The 25,176-nt window shown below is 44.6% G+C and overlaps 1 protein-coding gene across 2 annotated transcripts in view; it reads right to left on the bottom strand.

Annotated features, from left to right (window-relative positions):
• The window catches only part of LOC119862894 (amiloride-sensitive sodium channel subunit beta), a 58,639-nt gene that overhangs the window by 19,114 nt on the left and 14,349 nt on the right, over nucleotides 1-25,176 (bottom strand). Inside the window, exons 2-13 of one of the 2 annotated variants that reach the window (XM_038420386.2) lie at nucleotides 21,361-21,679; nucleotides 19,954-20,275; nucleotides 17,573-17,766; nucleotides 13,756-13,859; nucleotides 12,923-13,086; nucleotides 11,808-11,915; nucleotides 9,345-9,462; nucleotides 8,472-8,547; nucleotides 8,228-8,285; nucleotides 5,573-5,634; nucleotides 2,327-2,402; nucleotides 1,272-1,769 (exon numbers count right to left, since the gene is read on the bottom strand). In XM_038420386.2, the coding sequence (XP_038276314.1) occupies nucleotides 1,389-1,769; nucleotides 2,327-2,402; nucleotides 5,573-5,634; nucleotides 8,228-8,285; nucleotides 8,472-8,547; nucleotides 9,345-9,462; nucleotides 11,808-11,915; nucleotides 12,923-13,086; nucleotides 13,756-13,859; nucleotides 17,573-17,766; nucleotides 19,954-20,275; nucleotides 21,361-21,671 (1,974 nt within the window). In that variant the 5' untranslated portion in view covers nucleotides 21,672-21,679 and the 3' untranslated portion in view covers nucleotides 1,272-1,388. Of the gene's footprint in view, nucleotides 1-1,271; nucleotides 1,770-2,326; nucleotides 2,403-5,572; nucleotides 5,635-8,227; nucleotides 8,286-8,471; nucleotides 8,548-9,344; nucleotides 9,463-11,807; nucleotides 11,916-12,922; nucleotides 13,087-13,755; nucleotides 13,860-17,572; nucleotides 17,767-19,953; nucleotides 20,276-21,360; nucleotides 21,690-25,176 lie in introns of those variants that run through there. The other variant, XM_038420383.2, reaches the window with a different exon arrangement.

Below are 25,176 nucleotides of genomic sequence, written 5' to 3'. Positions count from 1 at the left end.
CATGGCCACACAGCTGGGAACTGCTGAGCTGGGGCTAAGCCCTAGGACTCCATGTTCCCACTCTCATGACTTGACCACACAATCTTGTTTCTTCCTGAAGTTCTGAAAACTACTTCTATAAACTAGATCTGCAGCGTGTTAGAGAGGCAGTGGGACAGCAGCCTTGGCACGGAGCTGCTCCCTCCTCACAAAGATGTGGTTCATATCGGCCATAAGAGCAAGGTCCTAGGCTCACTTGCCAAGTGCCCTATGGAGATTTGATTATATAACAGCAACCCCAGCTCCCCAAGGCAGCCTGCAAGATGGAATTGCAAGGCTAGTACTGTTGCAGTAGCAGAGCTGGCTGCTTAGGGAAGCTTGACCCATACCTAGTCCTATCCTGTACTAGCAGCATCTCCTTTTATAAGCACTAAACTTCACCTGCTGTGCCACCAGGAAACTCAGCAATGATAGCTGGTGTTTTTTTTGCCAAGAATGATACTGTTAGGTGAACTGCCACTCCACCCATGGTAGGCGTGCTTGTATCTTTATTGGAATCTGAACTGTTTACCTCTAACATATATTAACAAATGTGCCCATCTGCAGGAAACTAATTACAAAAATCAGAGCAGTGAGCATAGGAACACAAACAAAAAGCATAGGGGCTCCAGCAAGCAGCCAACACAACTTGTTGGAGTACGTCACTATTTATACTGCTGGTTATTTGGAGGAGAAATATTGAGAGTTGAAGACCTTAGAACAAGATAAAAAGGGTGGGTCACTTCAATTCTGTTACTTGTTGGCTAACTGTACAGAAACAGAAGTGTGTAGAACAGGCTCTAGTTTGTACTTTTCAGTTTCTAAAACTCTACCTTATCAGAGCAAAGCCACTATCAGATTCTCATGCCATGGATATCCCAGTCTCTCCCTACCACAAGCCACCCTCAGTCTTTCCTTTGTGACTTTTCTCCCATTTAATAAATTTCCTGTTGTCATTGCGACAGCCTTTATTCTGGTATCATGCTTGTATACCTAGTAGTATGATTAGTTTATCACAATCATTCCATGAGAAGCTACTGATCAAAGAAACTCTGTGCAAATAAGCTCTTTCTACAGACAAGTATGCGGGGGATGAGAGGGGGTAGAGGAACTTGCTGAAAAAAATTAGTAGTCTGTCTTAGAATTGAATAGATTGCAGTATTGAATTATGCACACATGATACAGTAAAGTCAATGCCCGCCGCCGCATGCTTTATGGGTGGAATTTATTTAAAATGAGCTTTGTGGCCTTTTTATCCCCTGCAGCTTTCCTAAAGAGCAGAGCATGGTGCAGAGTGAATTACAAGGGTCATGTCAAGCCAGAGCAAGCCAGTCCTCAGAGGCCAAATGCGGTGCGGTATTCTGTGCTGCTTAACTGGCCTCTGCATCGCTGTCCGAGTCAATGATAGCAAGTGGGTTTACACGCAGTGAGTCGTAATTGGGTGGTGGGGTGCCTGGCTCTGGTGGGAGTGCTCCAGGGGGAGGAACTTCCTCACGGGGGTGGGTGATGATGTCCTCATGTTGGAACCCAAGATTGATGTGAGCCTCCACCAGCTCTGACACGGTCGGAGGCGTGTCTGGGTACTGGGCCCAGGCTCGTTTCTGCTTCAGGCCTTTGCCCCAACTGATGATGTTAATTATGGTGATCCACAGAAAGTCAATGATGATTTCTCCAAATTCAATGAGGCACAGTACCGAGCCCCCCATCCAGAACCCAAACTGGCCTCCCAGGCTTGACAGGAGCCACACAATCTGAAATAGGAAAATGAAGTCAGGCCCCACCTACCCTCAGCCCCAGGAGCAACTAGGCAGCTGTGTACTCGGGAGGGTTAAGTGTAACTAGGTGACTATCCACACCTAGATCACACCTGTAACATTTTGCTGAGGCCCTCATGTTGCAGGCACAGAGGCATGTGAAGGCAGCGGCTCACCCCAAAGGAGATTTCACAGCGCTCCTAAGCATCGCTTTCCCTCGCCCCAACCAAGGATATAGGAGGAAATGGGTCAGCGGCAGGAATGTAGACGGGATTGTGAACCAGCCTGTAGAGAGTGGTGCTGACCCACCAGGAGTCAGTGAACTCCGTAGGAGTTCGATCCCACGGAGCAGCACCGCAGGTGCAGTCCAGGGCCGGGGACACCTTTAAATACTTCAGATTAATCTCTATGGGGAGCTGCAGGGACGCTGCTCAGAGGCTGAGATTGGCAGACTCATTTCAGTGGGAACTCTGCAGGTATTTGGCTTCTGGAAAACGCTATGGAAATATGCTCTGGCATGGGTGTTAGAAGCAGGAGCCTGATACTGCACTTACAGTTGTAGCCGCAGATTCCGAGATGGTTCTGTAGTTATACTCTTGAAAGTAAATATTTAGCTTGATGATCCCATTTCTGTAGGACACAAGAATTAGTTCAGACTAAATTCTAGCCCTGTATGCCCTGTGCATTTACTCAAGTGTGGTTCCAAGTGGTCTCTTGTGCTCCCTGGGAGGAGCTGGGCTTGCATTTGGGATCAGGCTTCCCAAAGCAGCACTAAGGGTGACATTTATAATATTCTTTCTGTTAAACACAGTCTGGAATGTAGAGGAGGTAGAAATGGTAAGACTGGTTGCTGGGGGAGAAATCTTGTTGTCAGGCACCTTATAAACTGAATCTCTTAAGGGGTCAAAGGTGCATTAAAAACACAGAGCAGCCTAGTGACTGTATTGGAAGTGCTTTGAGACTCTTGGGGGAACTTGCTAGGAGCAAATTTCTGGGAGCCAATTAGCAACCTTTCATCTGACGGACGCATCTGAATAACCCATGAGGTCTGTTCTAGAGGCAGCCAAGGGATGGTCATAAACTGTGTGCTAGGGAGGCATTTGGTTTTGCCTGTGTTAGCGTTTTCTGGTGGTTTTTAGAGCTGTTCCCGAGGAAAGTGCTGGAGCTTAGTTTTGTAGCCATTTGACCCCATTTAAAAAAAGACGTGGTAAAGTTAGGCTTCTCAATTCATAATCGAGCACCTAAATAGGAGCCAACTTTTCAGAAAGGCAAAGCAGCCTCTCTCCCATTGAAGCCAATGGAGGCTCTCGCCACTTCTAGAAGTGCCTAACATTGAAGTATGAAAATTTTGGCCATCATCTTTACTTACTCGTTTCTGCCAACTCTCTGTCATGGTGGCACTTCCTGTTTTCTTCGGCCTCGGTCTCTTAAATCTATTTTCTTACTAATATTATTATAGAATTAGGATAACTCCCATGAAGGCCTTGTTAATGTTCCTCCGCTGTTTGCCAGAGAACTTGGTCTCTCGCACATCACCAAACCTCCTGGTAGCTAGCTGGTTTTACTTTTATGTTCCGCCAAGCATTATTATTGTGCTACTTCTGTCCATTTTTCCCAGACCTTTTATGACCAGCCTTGCATTCATTCTCTAATTCAGCACAGAACCTGCAACTTTATCTGTATTCATCCCTTGGACTTCAGTTGCAGAAAACCTCCCTGTCCTGCCTCAGTTTAAAACACTCAAGTCTGCAAATAACCCTAGACGAACAGCACCTAATACTCTGACTCCACAGGGGAAGAGTCAGGGTCACAGATCTGCTCCAGGTGGTTGCCTCTAGTTCATTTCTCCCTCAGAACCTAATCACATGGTCTCGCTCTGCACAATGACATGATTTCAGGTCCATTGTAATCTGGCCATAGCAGCATCCTCCGCATTATGCAGACTGGATGGGAATATGGAACCAGTTTCTCTATTTAACATTGTTAGTTTGGGATCTTTTACACTGCTTAGGAATTGGAGCTGGAATTGTGTATAAACAAGGAATGCAACTGCTACCACTAGGATGGGGTCTCAGGACAAATGTTTTGGTGGCTTCAGAGTGCGGCCACCAACTCTTGCTGAAAGAAAAGGAGTAATACAGACTAACACGGCTGCTACTCTGAAACAACTCTTGCTGGTGGCCGCTCTCACACTTTTCCTAAAATATTTAATTAGCTGTAGGAAAACCAAATAAATATGCATGTAGACACGGCCAAATCATTGTAATTTATTTATTGCTAGCTAGCAGGTCTGTTGTGAAAAGTGGTATTAACGAACATACAAGTATTACTTTTCACAGGAGACTTAACCAGCCCTGGCAAGCCTGGGGACAAATTAAGCCCTAGATGGAGGGTTGGGGGAGGCAGTGAGGGGCTGAGGGAGGCAGTGGGGGCTGGAGCCTGAAGCTGTATGGCCAGAGCCTGGGGCCTGCCACTGTGCGGCCAGAGCCCAGGGCTGGAGCCCAAAGCCCCACAGCTGGAGCCTGAGCCCCACCGCCCTGGGAAGATGGAGAACTCATCAGCTGCCTGCTCCACCAGCGTTGTGCCCCAGATGACTCTAAGGGGGGCAGGGCCCAACCCCCTGCTGGCAGTCCCAGCAACCAACACCAGGGTGGTGCATCCAGGAGCAACAGGGAGGGAGAGGGGGCTCTACTTTGCCCTCTTCCCCCACATCACACTCAGGAGGCTGTGGCCACAAGAAAAGCCGCTGGTTGCCCCATACGGCCATGGTGGCCGCCTTTGAGAAACTCTGCACTAGAAACAACAATGACAGGTGTCAGGCACATTGAAATCCATGGGTCAGCACTGCACATGCACTACACGCAGGTAAAATGGTGATGCCAGAGTAGCCTGGGCGTGGCTGTGAAATCCAAGGCTTTGGTTTTCTGCATGAGGAGAAGTGACTCCTGAGTACAGGCTTAAAACCAGTTTCCTTGTGCCTTTCTGTTAGGATAGAACTAGTTGCACTGAGGTCTATTTCACCTGGCTTTAGGGCTTGATATGTAAGACACACGGTTGATGCAATACCAGTGTCAGTCCTATTTCAGGGAGCTTAATGTTCACACAATTTGGTTTCAATGTGACCTGTTTCTATCTGATTTTTTTTAAGCCCACCTCTAGCACTGCATTCTGGGCTCAGCCTTTATGTCCAGCCTCAGCTTTCACATGACTTGTCTCCTGCATGTGCACACACATCCAAAAAAGTCAGGAATTTTCAAAACAAAGCTATAGTTTGGGTTTGGAGTCGGATTATTTCTGCACTGCAAAGGCAGAGTTCAGATTTCCCACTTGTCCGAGGCCTCAGCTCAGATTAGCAAATAGTAACAGCCATCTCCATCCAACCTGGTGCACTGGATTGGCTCCTTCCAGGGGTAGGTGTTTTCAGGTGGGAAACCCTGCCTCCCACACATGAGTGTTGGGGATGGGGGGTGTTTATGTGTGTGTGCTCTCGCATGCATATACAGGTGCTGAACATTGGAAATCTGTGGCATTTTTAGCCCTGGTCTCTGTTAAAACTTATTTGGAGCTGAAAAGAACCTGCTGTGTTCAATGTGCTTTTTAGCTTAAACTCTGGTTGCAGGTTTTTGATTTGCCTAGTTTGGAGCTATGAAGAGCATGGTATCTGCATGCACTTCTTTTGTGATTGCCTACATGGACAGGTAAGCACCATCTCCAAGAATTTGCTCTCCTCCCACATGCTAGGGTTGATTGTCAAGGTCTAAGCTAACCTAATGTCAACAGGCACCTCTGTTTTTACTCACCTGTCCAGAGTCACATTTGTCGACAGATCTCTTTCATAGGACAAAATATGGAAAATCCAGTCCTAGTAAAAGAAAATTGATTCATAACTGAAAAGGGAAATGTTCTCTCTGAGCCACGTGTGCTCTGGGGAGGTAAAATACCACCTGCAAGGTCCACAAATTGTACACAGAAAGCTGGAACCTCTGGCACCATGCTAAATAATGATTGATGTTACACTACATAAAGGAATTTGTGATTCAGTCAATAGCAGTTGCAGACAGTGACTTTCCTCCAGGCCTGAGAACCAGGGCCCAGAAAAGCAAATCAACAGGAAAATTCCTGCTGAAATGGTAAAAGGGGTAATTTTACATAGCTTCCAATTTTCTATCAGTCCATGTTACAGGCCCTGATATTTTAGCTTCACTGTTCTCAACTGATGATGAGAGAATGTGGTGAGGTGACTTAGGGAGAGTTTGGAAAAATGGGATCAGACCAGAAACAGAGTCAAATTTCCATCATTGGAAGGATTTAGGATCTGAACTCAAGTAAATGAAACCTTTCAAAAGGCCAGTTTCATGAAGTGAGTTGCCTATTATGGGATAGGGAGTGGCAGTGTTTCTTAGCAAGTGGAGTGGTAGATGAGAACTGTCTAGAGTTTGAACAGGTGGAGGACTTAGCCCAGGGGAAGCATATCCCTTCACAGAACCCTCAACCTAAAACTTTATACCCAGTGGGGATGAGTGACAAGTTAACTGCAAATAAAACTAGAGCTCTAAAAGTACATGGAGGATAATCTGCATCAGTGTTAGAGAAGAGCATTTAAAGAGAAAATAAAGCCCAACTACAGTAGGGAAGAAGAAACAATAGGAGAATCTTTAAGTATGCTGGAAGTCAGCAAAATTAGAGAACAGGAGGCAAGGGTGTTCTGAAGGGTAGAACTGGTAAATATAAATACTATTCCCATGTCTGATTAGAAAGATGTCATAGAACCTGTATCTGTTCTGAATAATCACTTTTATTACCCAGATGTTCTACCTAGAAAAATGGGGGGAAAGTGTTTGAATAATGTATTCAACAACTATTATCTTCATAGCTCTAGTAGATCTGCTGTCAGTCTGCCTCCTGCTTTTTTAGTTTCCAGGTAATTCCCTGGTTGCCCAGAGCATTGTTCGTTGTTGCAACATCGGCTCTGTACTGTGCTGATCCAGAGTGAGCCGATATAGTTAGTGGCTTTTACCAGTGATGACACCAAGGCAAGTGTCGCTTCTACAGAAGCATTCACCAACTATGGAATGAGTCCCTGAGTCATTCTCTCAGGTTTGCATAATTGTTCTAACCTGTTCTTAGATAAGCAGAAGCTGTTAACATGGGTTTATACCAGAGGAGGTGACACCACTTCTTCTATTACCTTCTGCCACTCTCAGAAACCTGCTGGATCCCTGCTAAATCCTGCTCACATGACACATTTAAAACTCCCTGTGAAGTCATCCATGACTAATGAAGTGTGGGAATTTGAGGAGAGCTGAGAGCGAGAGATGGCCTTTTAAATACTATAAGGCTTATTTTGATTATAGAGACCTTTGAACGAGAATAGACCTTGGTCTTGAATATACACAAAGTAGCACAGACTAGAGGATGTGACACCCATCTAAAATCTTGTTGAAAATATTGTATGATAATGTATTAAACATATAGAATGTGGTCATACAATTAAAAACTTGTCATGTATATGTAGAGCCCTGCACGGATACAAAATTTGTATCCGCATCTGATCTGCGATCTGCAAACATAGTCCACAGATTTGCAGATCTATGTATATACATAAAGAGGCAGAGTTAAGGCTTTGTGTGCAACCTTAATTTTGACATTTCCTGACCTTTGGCTGCTTAAGTATGCAACCTGAACATTTAATGAATATATTTATGGAATGCTGAACTTTCACACTGGCTATTCCATGAGATCTTATCACACTTTTCTACTTCTGACAACTCTTTCATCTAGTACAAAGGTGGATGGTTTTTGTTGTTCTCTGCTATTGAGAGAGGGTGAAATCCAACAGGTTCCATGTTGCTGCTCTAGCAGCCTCTAGCTGTTCTTGGGTAAGTGAAGTATGCAGATCATAGTGAGGTGTGTAGACAGGAAGTTTATGGTGAAATGGCAAGGCCAAGCCCAAACACAGTAGCCTTCTGTTATGCCTGAGAGTCTTGTACCATGTTTCTATTGCATAGATTTGAACGGGCAGCTGTCAGTGGTGCAGTGAGTTACAAAAACAAGTGCGGTATTTATTTGAAAGAGGAGGTCATTGTTCTCATTGTAGTTAAAGAACATCTAAAATACTGAATAATTAAGGGCTGGATTCTCCTCTAAGTGACACCAATTTTTCTAACTATCAGCTATTCCTGATTTTCATCTAAGTGAAAGAAGTGAGGCCTTATCTGCTTTTTAAAACCAGATACAATATTCTTGGCTCCAATTCTGTTAAATAAAAAGCTCTCCTTCCCTGTTTGTATTTCACAGCCTGGAGAGTCTGTTCTCTGCTGTATGCTGACAAAATGTCAATTAGCAGAGAGGGAGGTTGCCTAACTGCACACGTTAACCTCACATATGGAGGGAGTCAGTTGGGTAAGAACATCTCATTATCATTCTACATTTTAAAAGTTAGAAATTGGCTTTACCTCAGAAGCCTCAGATGGCCAGTCTGCCATTGATATGGTCATCTTGTACTGAGTGTCACTAGAAAGAAGAAACAAGAACATTAATACACAGAATTTCTCATTTCTCTTAAATTACCAGAACTTTAGTTTGATTTCAAACACCCCAAAAAGGATTTTAGATTTTAAGATCATCAGTGTTCAGTGAGGAATGAAATGCAGGATTCCCTCCACCTTGAGAGCTGCCAGAGAGAGTTTATTTACTTACTTGCATGTTTCCTTACAAGAGTCAATACAAAACTGCCTGTGTCTTATACTTGCTCTCAGTGAAGAATAGCAATATGCTGTTTGGTGAAAACAAAAAGCAAACAATCCTTTCAGATGAGAACTTTGCTGCTGCACAAATTTGCATCCCCTTTAACCTTCTGGTTTTTTGAAAAACCATTTAAGCAAAAACAGTTAAACTCTTAGACGACATAAAACTTTTTGCAGATAGCTATTATTAAGGGCTTAGCAGATTGATTATGCAGCACTGTACTACATAAGATAGGTCTTCATCACTCCAGTAGGTATCATGGACTGTTACTTGAAATAGAACCTCATTGAATGTACTAATGCACCTTGTTTTACTACAATCCCTTTTTTGTGAATGTCTGTCACGAGAACTGCAGCACTCAGACACATTCAGAGCAGACACAATTGTGTGCTGAGGATTACATCTGTTCTGTGCCACCTTGTACTGAAGGGGGAAATTCATCTGGGGTCTGTACAAACCTGTGGAGAAGTGCTGACCTTTTTGTGCTAAGAGACCTGAAATACAACAAGGCTGGTGCGGTGTTTTCTGTTCACTTCATAGCAGAAATCCCTGTTGTCCCTACCGTGTTGGTGTTACCTGCTGGTCATCTCTATGTGAGCAGCCTTCAGCTAAACTGCTATGGAAGTTGAGGTTTCTTAATATGATGCCAGAGCTAAGAACTCTGCCTCCCTACTCACTATCCATCTGGTTAGCAAACAGTGCCACTGCTGAACTCATACAAGCAAAGTGTTTAATTCAGTTACTTAAAATGCTCCTGACGGAGCCCTGTATGTTTCTGATCTCTTCCCTGATGCATTATGGGGCCTTGTTATTTCATGTTCTTACCCCAGTCTGGATCAACTTCACTGTTACAATAATTTACCCCTTCAGGTAAAGGAAACAGATAGTGACCACACCCACAATTTTCGAACATCTGAGCTTGGAAACAGGAGCGCAAACAAGCCTGCAAAAAGGGGACAAGGAGCCATTTAGAACTGGGACATGTTCTCACACTGATCAGTGCATCAAAGAGTGCAGAGACCGCTCCCAGATGCCTTCCCACCAGGCTCCCAAAGGGCCTATTCCTCCCACAATGAATGGAAGATTTGGAGACTCATGTTAGGAAAAGCTAATTTTGCTCAGGGAGCCAGTTTTGCTGGTTTAACAAGCTGAACTGCACAGTGTGACTTGAGGCTGATGGTTCTTACAGGTGGAGTGATAAGCATGTACAAATCAGAATGCACTGGCAGACTATGGAACTCAGTAATAGCAAATGGTTTGGTTTACAATTCCCAGCTGTCAAATCTTTGCTTTAGAACTCCAGCTTGCTTTGCTTTGCACCTTTACTGCTTTGATATCTAGTGATCTCAAAGCTCTTTACCATGGTGAGTAAATAGTAGTAACCCCATTTAACAGATGGAATAATGGAGTCTCAGAGAGCTTAAGCAGCTTACCTCTAGTCACACACAAAACTGATTATTTAGGATTGCTGGGGAATTATATGGGGTTTCCAAACTGAAATAAATAAGTTAAACTAAACCTATGGACCTTGACATTGTTTCTTGGCCTTATATGGCATATTCTTTATTTTCCTTTGATTTATGAACATAGATGGGTAGTATTCCTGACTAGGTGGTGGACTCCATTTTTCAAAATCCTTCTAACTTCTATAGCTACCGAGATTCTGGGCTATTTCTGCTCGACTTTTGTTATGCCCTGCTAGAGTCATGCTAAGTGTCGCAGGCAGTGGTTACCCAAGTGGCCTTAGAGGTGAGTGAATTGCAGACACAGCATTTAGGACGGGAACAGGAGGGGACATTTTGAACATTCTGGTTGGAGTCACCCTATTGCTGCATTTGCTCTGATTTCAGGATGGATGGGGGCCTCCAGCAGTGGGGCTTCAGAGGGAACTCTATTCTGAGAAGCTCAGCCCCGAGACAGAAACTGGGCAGCAATGTAGAGGCAATGAACAAAACCAGACAAAGCTCACAAGTGTTACATGGCTGGACCAAGGAGGTAAATCACCCTGCTGTCCACCAGCACTATTGTCCTGAGTTTGCTCTCTGAAGTTTTTCAGGGACACTTGTCCCTTAGGGCTCCCAGCCTTCCTAAAGCCCTAGACATCCTTCAAACAAAACAGCTCTCTGGTACTTTCACCACATTCATTTTGGTTTTGTTCTGGCCAACAAGTTCTCACTGGGTGAGAAATCTCACTTGGAGTCCTTGTCCATCTTGGCATTTCTCTGGGCCCCGTGTGCAGGCCCCACCTTTGCTTTATTCATTGTTGAGTTTGCCCATTACTATACTGCTAATGTACTTATTTTGGTACCTCACATTTTGTTGCATCCTGCAATTTATCTGGGAACTTTTGTCACTTCCCCTTTATGGTTTGACTCTTTAATCCATTCAAGTTCACCCAACAGTTTGCCTGTTCTTCTAAAATACACTCTACTGAAAATCAATTTACGTTCTGTACTCCTTTTCTGTTCTCTCCAATCCTCTTAATAGTTTTTATCTGGCAGAGACAGACAAGCAAACCTTTGGATGCTTGTCTGAAGGTAAATAAAAGGGAGGAAAATTGGGAGGGATCCAATGAGAATGTATAATATATTGGAGGGTGCATAGACATTCTAGATTCTGACTGCTTTGACTTGTGTATAATAATCATCCATGTCACCTGAGCTCACAGTCTCTTCCAGGGACCAAAAGCACAACAAAAACATTTTGCTTTTTCAGTTTACAAATAGCTGCTTTGCTTATAAGTTGCACTTATTGGAATTCTATGCAACCATAGGGAATGTTGCAAGGGAAACTTGGTAGGCTACCACTTTGCAGAATGCTACAGAAAAGCAAAAAATTAAGCTTCCAACTGGATAGAATGAAAAGAACCGTTTTCCACCATGTCTTCGCTCTGCTCAGCAATCTGTGTAGTAAGATTGAGAGACAGAGAATTACATTGAACTGGATTCTCTGTCTAAGCAATTTAAAAATTCCTAGTGGCTTAATATAACTTGGAATGGATAAATTGTTAGGCTTTGATCCTGCAAACACGCACACGAGTTTTTCAACTGAACTCAATGGGAACATTCATATGTATGAAGTTATGGACATGCATAAATGTTTGCAAGATTAGGGCTCTCATTTGTGTTTTTAAAAAGTGTATCTTGTGCTTCATGCTTAATGGTTATTTTAGAGATTCTGATCTATTACGTTTAACTTTCTTATTCTCTAGAATCATTCATATAAATTAAGAATTTAAATTGCTTAAAAGCTTTTTTTTAAATTGTTTTAATTAATAATGCTCTTTACCTGTATGGAGTAGGAGGTGTTATATTCGTTATAAAGATTTTTTACAGGGACATCTGACCCATTCATAGTACAGTCGCTGTAGGGATAACCCATCCGCTCAAGTTCATCCTGAAAGAAAACCAAACCCACCAAATATCTGTATGTTGTAGTCATAGTTCCTTTCTGTCACATGTTTGTTTGGTGCAAGACCCTTTCAGACACGCAGATCCTGCAGTTTCCCTGAAATGTACAGTCCTGGAGAGGCTATAACATCCACAGTTGCAATATTCAAGGAACATCATCTTTGGGAAATGCACGGTACTGAACTGGAATTCTTTGGTGCTCCCGAGGAGCATGGGGCTTCCTGGCTTACACAGCGAGGACCTCCTCAGACCTCACTGCTCTGTGACCCCATCTGATTGTCTCTGGGGGAGGATTAATGGCAGATCCATGGGTTCAACCCTGTACCAAACCCCAGGTTATAAATTCCAGTGACAACTGCATTATAGCCTATAGAAGGGAAGGGGAGGATTGAGTGAAAAGCTGGGATCTATGATGAGGGGGTTATCTTAGCCACATTCAATTCATGGCAAAGGCTGACAGAGGTACAGCCAGCAAGACCAGTAGTAACCAAGAAAAACGCCCACTACCTTATTCATTGAACGTACAGAAAGAAACATGACCTGCTGTCTGTATAATTCTAGGAAGATTATGATGATGATAATTATAGTATGCTCTGAAGACTAATGACAAGGTCAGTCAGGGAGTGTAACATTCTGGTAACTGCACCTTAGTGAGAAGCAGGGGGTAAGGAAGAGGTGCCCTGCCCCAAAGACTCCATCCAGTTAGTTTAGCTGCAGTGTTAAATGTAACTGGATTCACTTAGCACTGTGGCTCCTGACACATGGAGTGAAGAGGCAACAATTACCTAGGCTGCAGTTTTTGGCTTCAATAAATCAGTTTACCAGATAAGTTGCATTCAATCTTTTATAAACAATGTTCCAAGCCGTAGCTAGTATATAACTTGGCTGTTTTGGACCTAGCCAGTTCAGTCAAGATTGAAAACAAACTTGGCTGCTGTCCCATCAGAGAGTCTTACTCTCTGATAGTTTGTTCTGATGAAATGTCACACATACCACTAATACACCAATAGAAGTTTCTGTCCCAGACATGGCATAGATGCCTTGGTCTTTAAGAAACGGAAAACTCTTCTGCTCATGCAGCATAAGCCTGGCCCCAGCAGTAGATGTGAGGTAGGGAATGTAGTCTCGTTGGCTGATGTCCAGAATTAACTTCAGCCCTGTGGGCACCAAACACAACATTCAAAAACGCACAACATGAAGTGCAGCATTTATATATAAACATGAATGTTTAGAGGAACTCTCTTACTATGCAGGGAAATCCCTCTCCCACTAAGAGAGGAGAACAGACCCTTCATCCTTAGATTGACCATTGTTACACTTGTTAATGCTTTGAAAAGGACTCTTTCCTTCCCACACGTTGGCTGAGTGTAACACCTGATTCTGTGGGTGTTTTCCCAGGTATTCAGCTGAGATGCACTTTTCTTAAAGTCATCCCATTATTCTGTGTTATACCCTTTGCCATTCCATATGTAATCCATGTCCTTCTTTGGGATTTAGCCCCTTTCTAATCCTGGCAGACAGTTATCGTTTCCCTATCCATTCCCTTTAGCCCCAAGAACTCATTCAAAAGAACATAATGGCCATACAGGGTCAGACAAAAAGGTCCATCTCGTCCAGTATTCTGTCTGCTGACATTGGCCAATGCCAGGTGCTTCAGAAGGAATGAACAGAACAGACAATCGTCAAATCATCTATCCCGTCGTAGCCCTATATGATACCATAAATCGGCCTCTTCATAACCTGTAACATGTAACATCTTGCTTTCTGCAGATGAAACATTTCCCAGCCATCCTGTTTCCTTTGTTCCTTGGGGTTTTAGTACTTACCAAACTCTGCTCCTGGGTTGGAAGAAATCATGGCTTCCTCACCCATGCCCCAGTTAAAGATGTAGCAGTTGCCATGGTCAGGATGATAGATCTGGGTGAAATTTCTGGAAGAATCATGCACAATAAGGTGTGACCCTCTAAGGTGGTGTAAAAGAATGGGACTAATTGATCCTATGTTTTGATATCTTGTAGTTATGCCTGGGATGTACAGTTAGCTTGTTTATTTGCTGCACACACAAATACAATAGTTTATTTTGGTATACAATGCTCAGTTTTTAAGTGTAGTTTCAACCAAATTGCTCTACTGAAAAATAGCAGCAGCAGCTCTATGTGGGACTTCAGAGAGACTTGTTTGAAGTTTTTTCTTTTATTAATTTCCGTGGCAAGATTTCATTTTTTTCTATTGAATTTGACAGTGTCGGGAGTTCATTGTCCCAGAAAAATCCTTCCTACTTCTGAGACAAGCATGGTGCTGGTTGGCAAAGGGAGCAATACACTAGGAGCTAGATCAGAGCTTCAGGTAGGTGGAGGTGCAGTGCTAACAAGTATCTTTAATGGTGTGAATTATTTCAGTGCTCTTTACTTACAGGGCCCTAAAGCACTGGGAGGAGGCTTAAATTGTGTCATCGATACATTGTACTTAGCCAAAAACCCAAACAGAATTTAGAATATGGTATTTAAGAACCTTGTAAATAAAGTATTTTCCAGTATTAATGGAGGCAGACTGGGGGAAGGGGATGTTACACATTTAAACACAGAACTAAAACGAAGTGTTCTTCTGGGAATGGAACAAAGTGCACAGGAGACGCTGTACCTGAGCCTCAGTAGTGCCTACGCGCATCCTAGAATCGAGAATTGCAGAGCTCCTCTGCCCCACAGTTGCTCTGGAAAGCTCATGCCTCACGCAGGCCCAGTGCCTCTAGAAGCACAGCCATTGTGATACCCACAGCATGGGGCTAGCCGGGGCTCTGGAGAAGTTAGCGCCACGGGCCGTGCTTGGCTCAGGGGAGCACCAGGCCTGACCTTGGCCGAGAGAGGGCAAAGGTTCCTTGTAGCACCTACCCCTTGGCCCTCTTGCTAACCTGTGCAGGGTATAGACACAGTCTTGCCCACAGAGCCAGCATCTCAGAGGCACATGCTATCCCGTGACAGAAAGGAGCCTGCCTGTGATTTTCTGTTGAATGCTACAGTGTGACATAAGTGTGGCACACCCAAATAAGTGCCTGGCTTAGGGCTGTAATAATTGACTTTCCCTAGGGCTGTAATAATTGACTTGCCAAGTTTAAATAAATACCCAACTGTTTGTTGATAATTCTTGTAATATTCTGTACAGAGCAGTACTGCGGAAAGGGCTTGTTACAGCCTAGGTTGGAATCATATACTCAGCTCTGCAGATACAAAGGGTTTGTCAATCACAAGGCATGATGAGGGAAGAAGTGTACACTGGGCCAAATGCTGTGCTCTAGGGTTAGTTATTCAGACAAACTCTCACAGGAGCCAGTTGAGCTCTGAAGGTGCTTGGCCCTTCTGAAAATCAGGCCGCTTATTTATGTGCTCGACTTAAGGGTGTGAAGTTTAAAGATTGGCCTTAGTTCCTTTTCTGTGGCCATGAGGAGGCGGTGACAGAGCTGGGATTGAGACTCTTCTGATTCCCTCTCCTGTGCTCACATCACCAGACCCACCAGCAGCGGCTCGGAGAGAAGGGATGACTGGATGATTAACAGTTGCTGAGCTGAGCAGAGCACCTCTCCGAGGTCTCCTGCCACCAAGGGAAGTTTGTACATTTTCAAACACAGATGGGCAAGTACATCTGTTATGTGCATTGGCTCACAGTCTCTCCTCTGTTAGCAGGTAGAGCCCCCACTCTTGTCAATATAGGTTCCACTCTGAGAGCATGTGGAGGATACAACCCTTCATAATAACGAGCGAACCCATCAACTTGTGTTGGAAGACTGCAGAGCGGACATTGGGTGCCCAGGTGCCCTGCAGAGTAACAGCTCTCACTCCATGCATGGAACTCCACTGATATCCAAATGGTAATCAGCAGCCTTGAGAATATGCCCAGGGCAATTGGCTTTGTTGCTGACAGGAATAAAACATGCATAGACTCTCCACCTGGTACACAGACACATTGGCATTGTTCTGTATTGGGACACTTGGTACAGATAAGACGGTGATAGAAGAGTAATTAAGTCTCTGTGCTTATGTTAGTTCCAAATCATCCACCAGTAACCGCAGAGTGTTAATCAGCAGGTGCATTTTCAATTACTCAGTCTGTACGAATGGAAGAAGGAAGATGAGAAAGATTAAGGGTCTAATCCTGTAGCTGTGAAGAGCACATCGTTTCCACTGATTTGGAGGAGAGCTTGGAGTAGTGTTGATATTAACCAATCCATAACCACCCTGCAGCTCATTTACATGTCAGACATGTCTGCTCTTTTGCTCCTTAGGGTCATTTCTATTGATAGACATGAATATTATACATAATATAAATATTACAATTAATATTCACCAGCAAATTCCTTTGCAATGCTCCTATGCAGAATTAAATTGATCTCAGTTACCCAGACTTTACCAGCTAAGCCTTAAGTGTTGCCTTCTCAGTATGCCAATCTATACATGTAATTAAAGTAAGAACACTATCAGATTTCACCAGTAGGGTTTTTCAAGTTGTGTGTTGGAGCCTGTGGACAAGAATGAGACACTATAAGCAGGGAAAGTGAACAAACTCAGATCAAATAAAGACCAACCTGCACCTGCTTCTAAAACTCAAACCAACCCCACCCTGAGAATATTTTACTCTGTCTCTGCATGTCTACTGCAGCTGGGATCAAAACCATTAATCCTGTGGGATATGTGGCTCTTGGGTTAACTAGAGAGCATTGGAAATCTCTTGATTCACTGATTTAAGCTTAAGAAAAGCAGCCACCCTCAGAGCTGCTGAAGCCTATTGCAGTAGCTTTGTCCATCACTAATTACAGGTCAGGCGCATGGTCTTCGAGGTTGAAGTTTTTGAATTGAGGTTTTCTTTTTAAAATTAAAATATTCTGCCATAAAGCTGATTATATGGGTTGTTTCCCCTGCTGCACTCCACTCTCATCGTGAAATAGACTCAAGTGGAGGCTCTCTGCTGGCTGGGATCACAGAGATAGAGCTGCAGCATGAACTGAGGTGTCTTTTTTTCTTTTTCTAAATAACTGACTATTTAAGAAGTTACCTTAAATTTTGGTTGGAGGCTTTAACAGGTACTGGTTATGATTTAAACCAAGCAAGCATCCAGTAACACTCCAAATGGGGAAGCTGTGATGGGAATACCCAGTTCAAGTTTAGGCCATTTAATAATTTGGTTTGAGATTCTGTTATACGATCCTTGCTCCATTCTGGCTAATGAGCACCAAGCAACACTGGAGGGATAAAAGCCAAATTGCAATTCATTGCTATAAGGAGTGAGACTTGTCTGCTGTTTCTATTACAAATTAATATAGACTTCTAGCTAAACATTTTTCTTTGCCTTTTATGGACTTTTATGCCTTCTGTACAATGAAAATATTTAGAAAGACAATAAAAGGAGAAGGAATCACACATCAGTGTGAGGCCCTGGCTCGTACATGATTTAATAATTCATAGTAGTAGTAGTAATTATTCATATTTCCACAGCATCTAGGAGTCTCTGCCATGGACCAGGACCCCACTGTGCTCAGCATTCTACAGACACAGAAGAAAGTGATCCCTGCTCCGAAGAGCTTCAGACTCCTTTTGCCCAGTATAGTTTCAAGTGACACTGAGAGTAAGTAGAAGTTCAGAGGGTTCCATATACCTGTAGCTGCAGGGCTCTGCCCCATACAGACATGCTAGGATCATGTCCTCTGGCTGGTAGCCCATCCTGATCCTCTCTTGCAGCGGGACTTTAGAGAGGATGCTAGTGGACTGTAGAATGTACCATTCTGTCACTGCTTGGGCTGCGCTGGTGAAGTTCCTGTAGATGCACTGGGGGGTGTCCTTGTGGTGGCACTGAAGACACATGGAGTTAGATATTAATGTGTAACTAACAGACAACCAGCAGGCGGCTGGCCTTGTGTTCAGAGGGATGGGATAACCTACGGGCTGGAGTAGTGACTGTGGCACTCTGTAGCATTCACAGGGTATTGGGGTCACAACATATAGGAATGTAAATCCTGTGGCCACCCCCCAGCCCACTCCATCACCACTGCCCACATGGGCATTTGCATGGTTGGCATGGAGGCCCTTTCTGCAGAGCAAGGACATCTAAGTGCAACTCTGCCCCTCATCCCCAGGGCAGGGCTTCAGTGGACTGTTGCATCTAACACTGGCCTTCATACCACAGGTGAATTTCACCGTGGAACCCATCTGCTGTTGGTTGCACCTAGCTCAGTTACCACACGACCCTGCTACTCTGCACTAAAAGATCCTTAGTGCGCTACTCCCATGGAGTGGATAGCAGTGTACTAGGAGCTTTCCGGGTATGGGAGCAGAGTCCATGCAGACTGTCAGTGTGCAGAACACTAGCACGAGAGAGATTTACACACCAGCTTGTTGGGCACTAACTGTTCATCCACACAAGCCCTGAGTGTTTGATGCTGGTGGTGGCCCTCAGAATCCCTAATGAATGACTGCAGCCAGAGTCCCAGGTGTGTCGCCTGGGGCAGGATCAGGCCCAAAAGATTAGAAGTGAAATAAACTGGTTCTAGGCTGGTGTGATTAGAACATCGCAAACCAGCAGCCCCCCAGTACACCAGTGTTACTGGTGAGTCCTATGGAACAACCCTCCAGAGATGCACCAGCCTGACGGAGCAGCCTCCCACCATACACCCAGTGTGTCGCTGTGCGGGAAATCATTTGATATGGGATCAATGCTCAGTTCCAACCAGCTCTAAACTGAGAGAAAATGACTGGAAATGATGCACAGAGCTGCGCCAGGGCACCTTTATGAGCCAGCATGGACCACACGATGCAGCTTTTTAAGAGAGAAACCTGGTGGAGAAACAAAATCCAGAGGCCCCATTTGTGCTTTACGTTCTAGCAGAGGCTATGTCTCATAGACTCATAGGTATTAAGGTCAGAAGGGACCATTATGATCATCTAGTCTGACCTCCTGCACAAGGCAGGCCACAGAATCTCACCCACCCACTCCTGCAATAAACCTCTCACCTATGTCTGAGCTATTGAAGTCCTCAAATCATGGTTTAAAGACTTCAAGGTGCAGAGAATCCTCCAGCAGGTGACCCGTGCCCCATGCTACAGAGGAAGATGAAAAATCCCCAGGGCCTCTTCCAATCTGCCCTGGAGAAAATTCCTTCCCGACCCCAAATATGGCGATCAGCTGAACCCTGAGCATATGGGCAAGATTCACCAGCCAGATACCCAGGAAAGAATTCTCTGTAGTAACTCAGATTACACCCCATCTAACATCCCATCACAGGCCATTGGGCCTATTTACCATGAATAGTTAAAGATCAATTAATTGCCAAAATCATGTTATCCTATCATACCATCTCCTCCATAAACTTATCGAGTTTAATCTTGAAGCCAGATAGGTCTTTTGCCTCCACTGCTTCCCTTGGAAGGCTATTCCAGAACTTCACTCCTCCAATGGTTAGAAACCTTCGTCCAATTTCAAGTCTAAACTTTCTGATGGCCAGTTTATATCCATTTGTTCCACATTGGTACTGAGCTTAAATAATTCCTGTCCCTCTCTGGTATTTATCCCTCTGATATATTTATAGAGAGCAATCATATCTCCCCTCAACCTTCTTTTGGTTAGGCTAAACAAGCCACGCTCCTTGAGTCTCCTTTCATAAGACAGGTTTTCTATTCCTCAGATAATCCTAGAAGCCCTTCTCTGTACCTGTTCAAGTTTGAATTCATCCTTCTTAAACATGGGAGACCAGAATTGCACACAGTATTCCAAATGAGGTCTCACCAGTGCATTGCATAACAGTACTAAAACCTCCTTATCTCTACTGGAAATACCTCACCTGATGCATCCCAAGACCACATTAGCTTTTTTCACGGCCATATCACATTGGCGGCTCATAGTCATCCTGTGTCAATGGATACAGCCGTATCTGCCTTACTCCCACGGCTTAACTCTCCTCCCCAAATGTTTGTGTAACTCCCATTTGTGTCCTCGAGCGAAGTGCAGAGCATGTCTGCACGGAGCCACAAACCTACACTTACCAGCTTCACTGCCACTTTGTGTTTCTGTGCTTCTGACGTCACGTTGGACAGGGCGGGAGAGGAATTGTTGGGTCGGGCTCCTGAGCCGCTTTGGTCGGTCTCAAAGAGATCGATAATGACGGGATGGTCTGGGTCACTCTCGTCAATCAGAACCAAGGGGATTTGGTTCCAGAGCTTCAGGTCTAACCTCTGATAAACAGTCTCACTGGAGTTTAGTGGGGGAGCTGAGATTGCGTCCCCAAGCTTGGACTGCAGGATCCTTTCCAGGGCTGCCTCAGTGAGCGCATCCAACTCTTTCAATAGATGCCTCACCTTGGAGTATCTGAAGGACAAAGAGCAGTTAGCAGGTGCTGGGAAGGTGGCAGTGGCTTGCAGTAGATTGAATTTCTATACGGAACACTGAAAAATAAATGGTTTCAGATGAATGCAGTCCATGTACAAAGTGTGATCTAGGCTAGAATGTGTATCCTGGCTGCCAGACTCTGGAGCAAGAACCCCAGATATAAAATTAGCGAGGCGATAAACCATCAGTGTTTTACTGATGACTTGCTGTGTTTACAGAAATAATGTCATTATCTTTCAAAAAACTCATGTTCTTGGGTCAGCAGTGGGCTAACATACCCAAGAGCCACTCTAGAAGGAGAAGACACAAAAATCAACCTACTTGTGGATCTGCTCTAAGTTTTGGAACACTGACTGGGATGTACTTTACACTTTGGGCCACACCTCTGCTCTGTCATATTGATGTAAATTTAAAGTACCTCCAGTGAAGTTGCTGGACTGCCTGATTTCATAGGAGTTACTCTGAATTTACATTGGAGTAACTGAGAGCAGATAGCCTTTCGTGGCACCCAGATAATGGGGTTGGGTTGCGGAAAGTGTTTTCATTCATTCTTTTGTTTCCATTTGTTTAAAGCAGCGGTTCCCAGACTTGTTTGGCCATTTGGGCAGGGAAAGCCCCTGGCAGGCCGGGCCAGTTTGTTTACCTGCCGCGTCCGCAGATTCAGCCGATCGCGGCTCCCAGTGGCCGCGGTTCACTATTCCAGGCCAATGGGAGCTGCTGGAAGCGGCAGCCAGTACGTCCCTCGGCCCGTGCTACTTCCCACAGCCCCCATTGGCCTGGAGCAGCGAACCGCAGCCAGCGAGAGCCACGATCGGCCGAACCTGCGGATGGGGCAGGTAAACAAACCGGCCCGGCCTGCCAGGGGCTTTCCCTGCACAAGCGGAGGAACAAGTTTGGGAACCGCTGGTTTAAAGGCCTTGCTGAATGACAATGGCCACTTTCAGAAAGCCCGTATCTTTGCAATTCGAGATGGAAGAGATTTATAGTGCTATGCTCTGGAAATGTCACTGAGAAAGTCAGCTTCAAGCTGATACTGTATCACTTGGTGCAGATAGGCTACTCACTTGTAGGGGCTGGCATTACAGACTGTGACTGCTGGGAACTTCATGGTCTTAAACCCTATAGAGAGAGATGAACTGACACTGTAGGAGAGGTATGTGCCAATGAGGATCCCCCATTGCCAGAAGACGAGAGATGCGAAGAGCAGAGTCAGGAAAAACCAGATGACTTTTTTCTTTGGCCCCTCTCGGATGATGCGCTTGGGTCCATGCGTGTTGGTGTTATCGCAGTACCAGACCAGCAGCTCTTTGTATGTGTATCCCGGCCCCTTCTGGAGACGATGCAGCACTCTAATGAAATATCTTTTAAAGTTCATTGTAATGCCTGTGAACATGGGGGTGGGGAGGGAAATAGGTTAGTCTTAGGCAGTGGGATTTAAATTACTTGCCATATTCTGCTCGTAGGAGTCCTTCAGGTGGGAGGCTAACCAGCAGGTGCTTTCAGCCTGTCTCTGGTAGCTCTACAGGTGGATTTCACAGATCACAGGGTAGCGATCTCACCTATGCACTAATGGTTGTGGTCTGTGTTGCCATGAGGAAAATGTGAATGAGATTCTCAGAGTCTCACTCAATGTGTTGAAAGAGTTCTGGAGACCTCTCAGTCTCCCACTGTACCACCCCAGAGCTGGGCTTCCTCCAGCAATACTGAAAATCCTTCCCACCTAGACATGGGTAACGGAAAACATGCAGTTATTGGAAGGCAAGTCATACTTGCAAACCCATTCTGAGCCTAAACTGTGTAAGATCCTTGGGGAAGGGGCCACTATTTTGTCTCAAAGAACCATCATTCATGGCAATTGTATGAACATTAATATATACTACTATTGTAGACCAGTCTTAATCTTAAATCTTTATCTGCTCTAGGTCTGTTTAAACTGCACAACTCTGAACTGGTTTAGAACAGCAATTAGGCTAATTCAGCTCAACTCTCATGTAGAAGGGACCTAAAGGGATTTGACTTAAAATGACTGGGGAAGAACTATTACCAGCTCCTTGGGCATCAGATGTATCCACCTCCCGAAAGGGGAGTAGAAAAGAGGGATCTGGACACGAGTGTCCTTTTTCAAGACTTAAAATGTCAGAGGTGAGGGTGCCTGCCAGAGAAAGGACAATAGGTTGTGTTTTTTTTTTCCAGATTCCTTTGTTTTGAGATAATATCAGTACATTTTGTGCTGCTGGTGTGAGGGATGCTGCATATTTTACATTGATATTGTGAGTACATGGTACATTTTATGCTGCTATTGTGAGTTGAGAATGCGTGTTACTAAATATTTATATCCCGGAGCAGAATTTCACAACAAAAGAGAGATCTAGCTAAGTTGAAAATCGTTCAGAGGTTTAAAATGTAGAATGTCAGGATTGAGGACCTATGTTAAATATGGTATTAAGCACAGAGGGAACAGTAATACTGAAAGTGTAGAACTAGAAACGTTTCAATAGTCACCAATATTCAGAAGAAAGAACAAATTCTGCTTTTATACAATGTTACTCTTACTAACTTTAATCCCATGTAGAAAAAATATAAAAGGAAAGTTGCTGTACAGGTTGCTGGGATGTAGGCTATGCACACTCAAAGGATCTCTTTACTCCTCTAGAATTAGAAGACAATGTAGGCTAATTTCATTTGGTTAGATGGTCTTTTTCTCTTGGGCCTGTTTGGTGAGATGACTGCATTAGTTTGAAACCTTACCTATCCAAGCAGAGGAACTGGATAGTAACTGAGTACTCACACAGGCTCAGCTGTTTATGGGGAGTGGGCACCTTCCACATCTGGCCAAGATTGCGAGTGCAATGAGTTTGATAAAGACTGAAAATGATTCACTGACTTCGTGGTGTCTCACAGCTTCATGCTGAGCTGGAGTCAAACTCCATCTGTCTCCAGTTACTCACAGCCCTATGATCCTGTGCCATGCCTCAACAGAGCCTCATCACCCAAGATCAAATGTCATGAGACCCAGATTACCTCTTCCCTACGGAAAACCCATGGGAAGCAGCTCTGGAGGGGAGGAACTCCCCTGCCCCCAGGCACTATCCCATTCCAGAGATTTCCTAGGATTGTAATGTCAGGGACAGGACTTAGACTTCTTCCTCCTGGGAACAGGAAAAAGAAAAGGAGTACCCGTGGCACCTTAGAGACTAACAAATTTATTAGAGCATAAGCTTTCGTGAGCTACAGCTCACTTCATCGGATGCATTTGGTGGAAAAAGCAGAGGAGAGATTTATACACACACACACACACACACAGAGACCGAAACCCAGCAGATTTCATGGAACCTGCAAAGGGGACCTGGGGCCCCCAGCCCTCTGCCTCCCTGACAGCATTGCTCCAATGAAGTCACAATACCAAGGAAGGACTCTCCAAGCCCCCTGCTCTCAAGAGTTTCTTCAGCATGAAGGGGGCCTTTAGGTTCGATTAACTTCCCACTGGCTTCTACTAATGCAGCCCAAAATGCCGTTAGGCTTCTTGGCAACAAGGGCACACTGTTGACTCATATTCAGCTTCTCGTCCACTGTAATCCCCAGGTCCTTTTCTGCAGAACTGCCACTTAGCCAGTCAGTCCCCAGCCTGTAGCGGTGCATGGGATTCTTCCATCCTAAGTGCAGGACTCTGCACTTGTCCTTGTTGAGCCTCATCAGATTTCTTTTGGCCCAATCCTCCAATTTGTCTAGATCACTCTGGACCCTATCCCTACCCTCCAGCATATCTACCTCTCCCCCCAGCTTATGTCATCCGTGAACTTGCTGAGGGTTCAATCCATCCCATCATCCAGATCATTAATGAAGATGTTGAACAAAACCAGCCCGTGGACAGACCACTGGGGCACTCTGCTCGATACCGGCTGCCAACTATAGACATCGAGCTGTTGATCACTACCCATTGAGTCCGATGACCTAGCCAGCTTTCTGTCCACCTTATAGTACATTCGTCCAATCCATACTTGATAGACCAGACTAGCTGGATGCCCTGGGATCTGCGTTCGCTCTGCTGCTTATTCACTCTTCCCACTGACCAAACAAGAATTTGAAATTGAGAGGTACAAAGTCTGGTCTTGTTTCAGTTCTAAAAATCTCCCACTGAAGGGGATCCTGAGCTCACGCAGACTTGCTTATCTATGGCTAATATACTTGAAGGGCTCGAAGGAAGAGTTGGTTTATTTTAATAAAAAAAGGAGTACCTGTGGCACCTTAGAGACTAACAAATTTATTTAGTCTCTAAGGTGCCACATGTCCTCCTTTTTCTTTTTGTGAATGCAGACTAACACGGCTGCTACTCTGAAACCTGTCTTTATTTTAACAGTACATCTCCCAAGTTTGAATTTTAGTGCTTTTAAAACAAAATTCACAACCAATCAGAATCTCTTCAGTGTAGCCCCTCCTCACCCACCCCCCAGCATTCAGAATGACGCCCCGGGCTCCCAAGTCAGGGGATTGCTTTTAAAAATCTCATTCTTGTCAAGCGAGTCTCTTGCTTTGAGCTGCCTTGTGATCTATGGCTTTAGGGGGAAGATGCCGACTCCAGTTGTGTCTGATAATATGAGATTCAAACGCTACCCTGAAATGAGCATACACACAATCATCCTCCCTGCCGGCTTCTTGATGGGAAATTCCCTTTATCCTCCGCCCACCCCCACATTCACTGTCCTTTCTCCCTCCTGATCTCTGCCCAACTCACATTCTCCTCCGTACTCCACCAGAGTCTCCCACCTGCCCCACTCCACCTCCCACTCTTCAAATTCTTCTTTGTCCCCTATTCCTTGCTGCACCTTACTGCATCCTAATGGGTTCCTCTGCCTCCTTCAGTCTTCTTCAGTGCCCCATTC

Source organism: Dermochelys coriacea, chromosome 10 (genome assembly GCF_009764565.3).
Source record: "Dermochelys coriacea isolate rDerCor1 chromosome 10, rDerCor1.pri.v4, whole genome shotgun sequence".
NCBI lineage: Eukaryota > Metazoa > Chordata > Testudines > Dermochelyidae > Dermochelys > Dermochelys coriacea.
This window is presented reverse-complemented; position numbering and strand designations above follow the sequence as displayed.